The following is an 11,537-nucleotide window of genomic DNA, read 5'->3' as shown; positions in this document are numbered from 1 at the left end:
GAATGGGGGCCAGGGAGGAGGTTACCCCTGGAAGACTGGTCCAACCAGAGTGAGCCCTTCAGCTCAGGGCATGGGCGGAGACTCATGGAAGGAGTCATCTCAGCTCAAGGAGGCTGGCAGACTCTGAGAGGGGAGTCTGGGGCTCCAGGGCCTCACAGCCTGGTGTGTCCTGAGGCACCCACCTGGATGCCTCACTGAACTTCACTCTCCAGAGAGCCAGACCCCACCCTGTGGTTCTCCATGACTTTGACATCTGTACAGGAAACAAGATGGAGATTCCTACCCAGACGCAGGGCTGCTTCTCAAAGGGTCTCCTGTTCTCAGGTAAGGAGGAAAAAAACTCGGAGGGCCGAGGGGCAAGAAGGGACAGGACAGCAGAATCACATCTCCATCCATATTTCATCTAGAATGTCAGCACTATGAGGGTAGGAATTTATGTTTGCTTTCCTTGCTGTGTTCTGGGAAGGGAGGTACGGGACTAGAGACAGAGCCTGACCCAACTGGTGAGTCAGTCACGCCTAGAATCCCAGCGTTTGGAAGGTAGAAGGACATCCTGAAATACAATGTCAGTTCAAGGCTAGCCTGGTCTACTTGAGACCTTGTCTCCAATAAAAATCTATGGAAGAGCCAGGCATGATGGTGTATATCTGGAACGGCAGCACTTTGGAGGCTGAGACCGGAGGATCACAAGTTGGAGCTAGAACTACACAGTGAGTTCCAGGCTAACCTAGGCTATATAGTGCAATCTTGACCCCAAAATATAAACACACACACACACACACACACACCACACACACACACACACGCACGCACACCCTACGGAATTTTAGGCTTATGATGTAACTAGCATGATAACTAATAAAATAGATATGCCTTTAAATATTGGTTGAATGAGTGAATTCAGAGGGTCTTAGTGTTTACGAACAGACCACAAAGCATCTGGGGCGGGGGGGGGGGGTGGCAGTTCTGTGACATTTGTGCCTGTATTCCTATTCCTGTACCCAGGGCAGACATCACTAATCAATCTCATCATTGATTCCGATGTTCAGTCTTCAGAGTCCTTGCTTCCAGTTGAGAGTCTGTAGAGAGGAGGGTTTTCTTTTCTCCCTCCGGACTCAGGCCTTCTCCATACCTTCCCCACAGCCTTGATCCTGGCTCTCTGGCTGCCCCAAGGTTCCCAGGCAGCCCTCCACATCCAGAAGATCCCAGAGCAGCCTCAAAAGAGCCAGGACCTTCTCCTGTCCCTTCATGGTGTTCCCCAGCACCGTCCAGGACTTCATCTGGTACCTGGGGGAGGAGACTAATGGAGGGACAAGGCTGTTCTCCTACATCCCTGGGCTACCTCGGCCCCAGAGGGATGGCAGTGCCATGGGACATCGAGACATCGTTGGCTTCCCCAATGGTTCCATGCTGCTCCGAGGTGCCCAACCTTCAGACAGCGGCACCTACCAAGTGGCCGTCACCATCAACCCTGCCTGGACAATGAAGGCCAAGACTGAGGTCCAGGTGGCTGGTGAGTTGGGGGCGGGAGCAGCTAAGGATGAGAGGAATGCCATGTACAAACACATTTCATTTGGCCTCCTCATTCATATGCACAATGTGCATTGAGTGAGCACCTACTGTGTACCAGACTGTGGATTTCCCCGACCCTAAGGAACACCCCATTTCATTAGTTCTTCCCATATATTAATTATTCCCATATTTATATGAGCACCTTTTTTTTTTTTTCAAGGCAAGGTTTCTCTGTGTAACATTGGAGCCTGTCCTGGATCTCACTCTGTAGACCAGGCTGGCCTCGAACTCACAGAGGTTCACCTGCCTCATGCTTGGGTCTGATGGCTCACCCCAGCCCCTCACTGGGGGATTCTAGGCAGGGGCTCTACCACTGGGCCACACCCTCAGCCCCTCACTGGGGGATTCTAGACAGGGGCTCTACCACTGAGCCACACTCCCAGCCCCTCACTGGGGAATTCTAGGCAGGGGCTCTACCACTGAGCCACACTCCCAGCCCCCTCACTGGGGGAATTCTAGGCAGGGTCTCTACCACTGAGCCACACCCCAGCCCCCTTCACTGGGGGATTCTAGGCAGGGGCTCTACCACTGAGCCACGCCTCCAGCTCCCTCAGATGCTGCTAACTCTATCCTTGTATACATGCAGTGTCACTGATGTGACATTCTTTTGATTACAAGCCAGTCAGTATTCCACATTCAAAGAAGAGCGTTAAACCAGGCAGTGGTGGCTCACTTTAATCCCAGCACTCTGGAGGCAGAGCCAGGTGGATCTTTGAGTTCGAGGCCAGCCTGGTCTACAGAGCAAGTTCCAGGACAGCCCAGGGCTACACAGAGAAACCCTGTCTCAGAAATAAACAAAGAGGGCTTAGACCCTGCAGCTTGTCAGAATAGCTAGTCATAGCTAGAAAAGCAGGGAGTGGGAGACACTGTTTCCATCTGGGCTTTAGAAATTAAAATGTTTCACAGGCTCAGTTGATAAAGTCACTGTGGTCAAGAAAAGCAGCCTGTTGCCGGAGGGAGACAGTTCACCTTGAGGAGGAGACGGGCTCCCATCTGATGGAGAGTGATGAGGAAGAGACAGGGACTCAGAGCACCTTAGACAGCAGCCCCCAGCCTCAAGCCCTGCCTGGGTTGAGATGTAAGGGCAGCCTGATGACTGAGGCAGGAGGATGGAAAGTCCAAAGCCAGTCTGGGCAATTTATTGAAATCCTGCCTCAAATTTGCAGAAAATGGGAAGGAAAGGAAGAGAAAGTAGGGAAGAAAGAAATAATGATGGATTATTTTTGTTTTTTCAAGACAGGATTTCTCTGTATAGCCCTGGCTGTCCTGGAACTCACTTTGTAGACCAGGCTGGCCTTGAACTCAGACATTCTCCTGCCTCTGCCTCCTGAGTGCTGGGATTAAAGGCAGGTGCCACCACGCCCATCAAAGTGATTGATTTAAAAAAAAAAAATGATTTACCAGGCATCTCGGAGAGAAGGCTCACAGACAAGAGCACTGACTGCTCTTCCAGAGGATCTGGGTTTGGTTCCCAGCACCCACATGGCACCTCCCAATCAGCTAGAGTTCCAGTTCCAGGGCATCCAGTGTCCCCCTCTTGCCTCTACAGGCACGTGGCACGCACATGGTATGCAGACATACATGCAGGCAAGACACTCATACACTTACGGAATTTTCTCAAGTTCCAGCCCTGAGAAAATTCCTCCCAGAGTCCTGGGGAAGGCGCCACGTCAGGCGTGGGGTATCTGAGGGAAAGGAATCTACGTACACTATGATCTTTTGTCCGTTTACTTTATTCCTTTATGACAAAACTCTGTCTCTACAGCTTCAGTTCCGTCCCGAGTCTCAGCTCCTCTCTGTGCCTACTTTTTCTGTCCCCTCAAAGCCCTGGTAATAACCAAGGACACTTTATGCTTTTGGTATCATCTTCGTCCTCTGTTCCTTCGTCCTCCATCTATCCTTCCTGGCTCCTTACCCCTGGCCCTGATAGACTCTACCAGAGATCTGCCTTACCCTCTGACTTCCTCTCTTCTCTGACTGCCACTGTGACCTGCCACAGTTCTGTGACTGCCACTGGAATTCCACTCCAGTCCTTACTGCACCTGGTTATGCAAAGACCTCCTTTGTTCTCAGTCAATTGCTCTGGAAAGCCACTAGGCCTGAAGGCTAGGGATGGTCTGAGCTTGATTTGCACAAGAAGCAAAGCTGTGCATCTACAGCCTGTTTGTTTCCTAGGCTGGGGTGTGGGGGGTGGGGGGTTAGTTACCTAGAGGTTCAGCAGGTCTGAGAAGCTGAACTGTAGAGCCCCTGCCTAGAATCCCCCAGTGAGGGTCTGGAGGTGTGGCTCAGTGGTAGAGCCCCTACCTAGAATCCCCCAGTGAGGGGCTGGGGTGTGGCTCAGTGGTAGAGCCCCTGCCTAGAATCCCCCAGTGAGGGGCTGGGGGTGTGGCTCAGTGGTAGAGCCCCTGCCTAGAATCCCCAGTGAGGGGCTGGGGTGTGGCTCAGTGGTAGAGCCCCTGCCTAGAATCCCCCAGTGAGGGGCTGGGGGTGTGGCTCAGTGGTAGAGCCCCTGCCTAGAATCCCCCAGTGAGGGGCTGGGGGTGTGGCTCAGTGGTAGAGCCCCTGCCTAGAATCCCCCAGTGAGGGGCTGGGGGCGTAGCTCAGTGGTAGAGCCCCTGCCTAGAATCCCCCAGTGAGGGGCTGGGGTGTGGTTCAGTATAGAGTGGGTTGCCTAGAGTGCATAACATGGCACTATAAAGTAAATGATCAGGTGAGGACAGACAAAAGTCCTCACTGATACAATCCTCACTCCCAGGCATGCGCGAATACTCAGTCGGGGCACCTCTGCCTGTCAATGCTGGGATCATGGCTGCTGTCATCACTGGGAGTCTTGCTGTGGGGTCACTGCTTGTAGGTGGCATTGCCTACCTCCTGGTCACTCGGAGGCGGAAGGGCCGGAGCCCCAGGTACAGGCCCCAGATCTCCCTCTATGTCCTCCATCCCTTCTCCTTCCCCTCTAGACGCCTCGTTTTCCCCAGGCGTAGCGAGGGTCAGGTCATCAGGTGGGAGTCAGGAAGTCTCCAGGTTCTCGGGGTCCCCTTCTCCTACCCAAGCATCTCAGAGTCCTTTTATGTGCCCCCAGGATTCCAGCTACAGAGCAGCCAGAACTGAACACTAGTCCTGAATCTGGTAAGCCAGGAGCAAGTGTCTTTCCACCCAGCCTTTGTGTGTCTTCTCCCTCTCCAGTCCCACACAGTCAGAGCCCCCTGGGACCCTTGGACTCACTGAGGGGATTGGAGAGGGTTAAGGCCCTCCTGAACCTCCAGGGTCCCTGCTCCTAACAGGTGTCCTGCTCAAAAACCTTCCATAGCTCCCCCAGTGCCTGGGACAAACTTTGTCTCCCCAGTATGGCTCCCAGGTCCCTCCCGATCTGCAGACAGTGGGCTCTCTTTCCAGGCTCCTGCAAGCATCCCTCCGGCCTCTGTGCAGTTTTCACTTCTCACTGTCTCAGATGACCCCTCCTCCGGGCAGTCCTCCCTGATGTCCAGGCTGGTCCGGCACCTGCTTCTATGTTCCTAAGGCTCCCCCACCCCCCACCCCCTGCTCCCAGCCTTAGACGCTCTGGGTTGGCACTCTCTGGAGATGGATCTCTCTTCCCCCAGGGGACTTCGAGTACTAGGAGGGCACTGCCTGGATTGTCTGGGCCACCACTGTGTGCCCAGCACACAGTTGGCAGGAGGAGCGGTTGGCATGAAATGTTTGTTGAGTGACTGAGTGAAGTGGACATACAGGCAGAACGGGCCGACAGGAGCCTTCTGTCACTGAGGTCCCTACCTCCTCTCCTTCAGGTGACAGCAACATCTACGAAGTGATGCCATCTCCAGTCTTCCTGGTGTCCCCCATCAGTGACACAGAGCCAGTGACCACAGCCACGGTGAGTCCCCTTAGAGCTTGCTTCTCACAAGGCCCCTTCCCTGAGCGCCTGGGCACCTAGAAACCACAGCTCTGCTTTTCTCTCTCCAGTCAATTCGTTCTTTCTTCCCTTCCTTCCTGTGTCGGGGAGCGGTGTGGGGGGCACACGTACATGACAAACACATGGAAGTTCAAGGACAACTTGTGGGAGTCAGTTCTCTCCATCCACCATGAGGGTGCTGGGAATCGAACTCAGATCATCAGGATTAGCGGCAAGCACCTTGCCCCACTGAGCCCTCTTGCCGGCCCCTCTTTCAAATTCTTGTGTGTCTCTTCAACCCAGATGGGGCCCAAGGACAGCCAGGGCAAGGATTCCCTCCAAATCCAGCTAGTGGAACAGCTTCTGCGGTTACTTACAGGGTGTGGGTGACTCTGGAAGGCACACACGAGCGCAGGCGACGGCTCAAGACAGCCCTACAACTTGCAGGCAGAGCCACGGAAGAACCATGTTTCCTTAGCAACTGTCGTCCCAGCACTTGGGTGCTGGAGGCAGGAGAAGCGAGAGTTCAAAGTCAGCCTCCGAGCTGGAGGTCAGCCTGGGCTAGACTGAGACCCGGTCTCAAAACCCAACAGAAGTGGGGCGAGTTGGCTGGAGAGACGGCTCAGCACTTGCTTGCTACTTTTGAGGGCCCAAGTTCGGTTCCCAGCACCTACATCCAGCAGCTCACAACCAGCTATGACCGCAGCTCCATTGGACCTGATGCCCTGTACTGGCCTTCAGTGGGCAACCACATGCACATGGTGCACACACACACACACACACACGGACACACACACACACACACGGACATATACACACACACACACACACACACACACACACACACACACATGGACACACACACACTACATATACACACACATACAAACACCACACACACACACACGGACACACACACACACACAGGCACACACGCAGAGACACTGACATGTACATAGACACATACACATACACATACCACATGCACAGAGACACATACATACACCACACACACACATAAATACACAGACACACAAATACACACAGAGACAGACAAACATATGACAAAATCACACACACACACAGGCACACACGCAGAGACACTGACATGTACATAGACAGACACATACACATACACATACCACATGCACAGAGACACATACATACACCACACACACACATAAATACACAGACACACAAATACACACAGAGACAGACAAACATATGACAAAATCACACAGACACACAGACACATGCACACCCACAGACAGACACACACAGACACCAGTAAAAACTGAAATCTTTAAAACAATCAGGAGAACAAGGAGCCGGGCAAATGGCTGAGCAGCGAAAGGCTCCTCCCCACTAACCTGATGGCCTGAAAGTCACATAAAAGCCAGAGGAAACTGATTCTCAGACCTCTCTATGTGCGCCCTGACACACACGCCTACATACATAATATATATTCTTTCTCTTTTTCTTTTTTTCCAGACAGGGTTTCTCTGTGTAGCCCTGACTGTCCTGGATCTCACTCTGTAGACCAGGCTGGCCTGGAACTCACAGAGATTCCCTGCCTCTGCCTCCTGAGTGCTGGGATTAAAGGGGTGCACCACCACCGCCTGGCAATAATCTTTTTAAAAGGCAGACAGAGACAGAGACAGAGAGAATGTAAAAAGCTAATGATTTAAACTGAGCTAAGCACTAATGGTGAAACTGGCCAGCACCTGGGCACCCCAAAAGCCCTCATATGAGGCCCACTACCTAAGGCGTGTTGACCTACAAGGGGTAAGTTCACTACTCTTAGGGACTTCATAATCAGAGGGCCAGGCATGCACATCATAACGTCCGGGTCATAGGTTGGAGGGCATGGGGCACCCCCTCACCTGTACCCCTCCCTTGCAGAGCCGGCCTCCACTCCCATCCCAGCAAGCACAGCCCGAGAACCAGCACTACCAGGTATGGACTGGGGAGCGGCAAGAACCCCACGGAGCCTGGAGCAGGGAGGGTCAGACGGCCAGGGATAGGGGCTCCTCCCTCCCCCAAGAAAGCTCCCCTGAGGAACCTGTTTCAGCTTCCTTGAGACTGACCCCCTGAACAAGCCCTTTGCCTTCCTGGGCCCGGGCCTCTTCCTCTGCAAAAATGATCCAAGGCTTCAAATCTGTACGGGAGGAACAAGGCCCAGAGTGGGAAAGGAGGCTGCTCAGGGTCACACAGCAGAACACAGCAGGCCTCAGTGGAACCCCACTGCATGAAGGGAGCGGTTCTGGTTTGGCTCTCAAGTCTCTCCAGATCCCTCCTGGGTACCCCTAAAGGTGCCCTGTCTGTCTCCTCAGAGTCTGTCTGCATCCACCGGTGTTCTCCACTCTTCGGGGCTTCCTCTCTCTCCCTCCCTCCCTCCCTCCTCCTCTGTGTCAGCGCATCTCCCTTTTCCTGTCCGGCCCTGACCCTGCCTCTTATTTTGTGTCCATCTCTCCTCTCCTATTAGCACCCCTAACCCTGGGGCTCACTCCCTTTCAGTCTCCTGGTTCCGTTCTCTGCCTGTCATAGTCTGCCTGCCCCCCCACTCCCACCCCATCTCCACCTTTCCTGCCCCTCACAGTTCCTCTCCCCGCCCCGCTTTTAGGACCTACTAAACCCCGACCCGGCCCCGTACTGCCAGCTGGTGCCAACATCCTGACGGGCTCGGGGCCCGGCCTGCCCAGAAGACAGAACCTCTGCCTTCCCCTGACCCTAACCCTCAGGGCCTCCCACCTGCAGAAAAGACACGTGACGCCCACAGGCCAACGCCGTGGGAGCTGGCAAGATGGGGCTCGCCACAGCATCGCAGGGGGCAGGTGCCCCACGGCGCGGGAGACTGACCCCAACAGCCTTCAGCCTGTGCCTCGTGCACACCTGCCTAAGAAAGCAGGCTCCTGCTTCCCGAGGGCCAGGGTCCCCATCCATGGGAGAAAGCCTTAGGTCTGTCTGCATCAAAGGTACCCCGCCATGAAATCCCATCGTGCGTGGCTCAACCAGTGATCCGGAAACCCCTTCCTTGGGGAGAAAGCATTACCAGGAAGACGCGCCGAAGCAATGGTTCTCAACCTGTGGGTCGCGAGGGGGTCACCAGAGCAAAAGCAGCTGACCTAAGAAGACAGCCCTGGGCAAGCTGACCTCAGAATCAGCCACCCATAGGCCTGGGACTGCCTAGAACCCACCCGTGAGGGCTGGGGGCTTGGCTTAATATAAGAGCCCCTGCCTAGAATCCACCAGCGAAGGGTGTGGGCCTGGCTCAGCGGGTAGAGGCCCGGGTTCAATCCTCTGAACCACAGGTTAAAAAAAAAAAAAAAATCAGAAATCATCAACCACTGGGAAGAGATGAAACGGGAGGAATCTCTAGATGCTTGAAAGCTCAGGAAACTGCCCTGCCCTTCTTCCCCTCCACACACCTACACACACACACACACACACACACACACACACACGCCCTGACTCCAGAAGCACCCGGCCCTGTGGACTCCGGGACCACAGCTCAGTGACATCCACTTTGTACTCTTGATATCCACGATTGTAAGCTAATAAACTCGTGTTTTGTTTTGTTTTGTTTTCAAGACAGGGTTTCTCTGTGTAGCTTGGTGCCTGTCCTGGAACTCGCTCTGTAGATCAGGCTGGCCTCGAACTCACAGAGATCCGCCTGCCTCTGCCTCCCAAGTGCTGGGATTAAAGGCATGCGCCACCACCGCCCGGCTTAAACTCGTGTTGTTTTAAGCCACTGTTTGGTAGCCGTTTCCTCCAGGGAACAGGAAAAGAGGGTGCTGGAGGATCCCAGGGAGGGGAAGTTACAGCCCCCCCCCCCCCCCCCCCCCCCCGCTGATTGGCAGTATGCAAATGAGCTCCTCGGGGGACTTCCCCAGGCCTAGATCTCACACAACCGGTGCCTGGTTAAGATAGCCACCCAGATCAACCAAGTGGCTTCGGGGCTAGAGGAGTCAGCGAATGAGCACATGAATCAGGGCTTAATTATTTCTTTTAAAAAAAAATCTGCCGGGCGGTGGTGGCGCACGCCTTTAATCCCAGCACTCGGGAGTCAGAGCCAGGCGGATCTCTGTGAGTTCGAGGCCAGCCTGGGCTACCAAGTGAGTTCCAGGAGAGGCGCAAAGCTACACAGAGAAACCCTGTCTCGAAAAACCAAAAAAAAAAAAAAAAAAAAAAAAATCTTATTTTTTTGAGACAAAGTCTCTCTGTGTAGCCCTGGCTGACCTGGAACTCACAGAGATCCACCTGCCTCTGCCTCTGGAGTGCTGGGCGAAAGGTGTATGCCACCACACCCGGCCAAATTTATAATTAAATAAAAGATTTGGAGGGGAGGGATTTCCAGCAAATGATGTTCGAACCGTGCTCTTGCTCTCTGGCCACAGGTGGAATTGCACTTCCTCAGCCCCTAATTAGGATGCAACAATGATGCTTTGATTGATGAAATGCGGGCGGAAGCAGTACTTCCGGGCGTGCTATGACTTTCCCTCCCTATTCCTGTCCCAGTGACTGGTCCTGTCAGTGGTTCCTGAGTGAGCACACATAATTTTGACCATTGTCACACCTGTCTGGTGTGTGGCAGGCTCAAGAAATAAACCCTTAATGAGCCTGTGGGTAAAACCGGGCACCTTATCACTGTAGCATCACCCAGATCACCCCGACCTCAGATGAGGAGACTCGGTCTTCTCAACATAAAAACTACATTTCCCAGATGCCCTTGCAACTAGATCTGGTCATGTGGTTAAGTTCAAGGACAATCAAATGTGGACAGAAGTTTTTTGTTTTTTGTTTTTTGTTTTTTTTTTTTTTCCGAGACAGGGTTTCTCTGTGTAGCTTTGCGCCTTTCCTGGAACTCACTTGGTAGCCCAGGCTAGCCTCGAACTCACAGAGATCCGCCTGCCTCTGCCTCCCGAGTGCTGGGATTAAAGGCGTGCGCCACCACCGCCCAGCCAGAAGTTTTATAAACAGTTCACAGAGAGGTCTTCTTCCTTGACAAGAAGCAGAGAAAGTGGGCTTCTGGGGTGCTGTAGACAGCGTCACCACGCCAGTTAGATAGTAATCTAAACAAACAAGAAAAAAACTCCCTTGCTTAAGCCATTTCTCTAAGGAGTCCATTATTCCCAGCTTGCCTGCTTGCTTTTTTTTTTTTTCCCCCTGAGACAGGGTTTCTCTGTGTAGCCCTGGCTGTCCTGGAACTCACTCTGTAGACCAGGCTGGCCTCAAACTCACAGAGATCCACCTGCCTCTGTCTCTCGAGTGCTAGGATTAAAGGCATGGGCTGCCACCGCCTAGCATCCCAGCTCTTTTAAATACGCGTCCAACCCCACCTCCAAGCAGCACTTTTCTAGGTAAGGTCTTGAGTCTAAACATTCCACTTCCAGGGAGCCGTCTGGAAAATGAACTACAGTAGCCATAGGTTCCTCTTTGAATGAGTAAATTTATTAAGTATACACCAAGGCAAAGTAATTGAATAAATAGCAAGCTAGCTGTAGCTAGTAGAACATCATCAACTCAGATGCTCACACTGTCCCACAGGGGACATCAGGCATCAGGCAGCTCGGACTCACCTTCTCGCCACGGCTGGGTTCCTGGCTTCTCTTCCCACTGCAGGCACTTTTATATCAGGAGATAAAGCATAGTGCCCTGGGGCTGGAGAGATGGCTCAGAACTGAAGAGCACACACTTCTTTTCCAGAGGACCTGAGTTCGATTCCCAGCATCTATGTCAGGCAACTCAGACCTGCCTGTAACTTATAAAGTCACAGGCACATTCACACAATAAAAAAAATAAATAAATAACAATGTTAACGCCTTGGAAACAGTTTGCCTTCTAGCTGTTCTCAAGGACATGATATTTTTACTCTTAGGCTATTTTTGCTGTTCTTTTTCCTCTCTGTCACAGAGTTGTGAGGGGTAGCCCTTCCCCCAGACAAGTAGCCTTGGGGAGACACTTGGAGACAACATGCTTGGGTCTGAAATGTGAGGCAGGACCACCAGCCTCCAGCGGTAGTTCCTCAGCGAGCTCAAAAAGCACGTGATGATTTACCAATATAATGTACACT

The 11,537-nt window shown here is 53.0% G+C and overlaps 1 protein-coding gene across 1 annotated transcript; it reads left to right on the top strand.

Moving 5' to 3' along the window:
- Positions 1–269: 269 nt before the first annotated feature.
- Ceacam19 (CEA cell adhesion molecule 19) lies at positions 270–8,141 on the top strand. Its single transcript, XM_052714262.1, is given in 9 exon segments — positions 270–324; positions 1,144–1,256; positions 1,258–1,513; positions 4,328–4,478; positions 4,839–4,858; positions 4,953–5,000; positions 5,304–5,446; positions 7,367–7,420; positions 8,088–8,141. Coding segments are annotated over 9 exon segments (894 nt in total).
- The last annotated feature ends 3,396 nt before the right edge of the window (positions 8,142–11,537 follow it).

Source organism: Peromyscus californicus, unplaced genomic scaffold, assembly GCF_007827085.1.
Source record: "Peromyscus californicus insignis strain IS unplaced genomic scaffold, ASM782708v3 Scaffold_4__1_contigs__length_199733344, whole genome shotgun sequence".
Classification (NCBI taxonomy): domain Eukaryota; kingdom Metazoa; phylum Chordata; class Mammalia; order Rodentia; family Cricetidae; genus Peromyscus; species Peromyscus californicus.
Note: the sequence above shows the minus strand (reverse complement) of the source record. Positions and strands in the feature narration are given on the sequence as shown.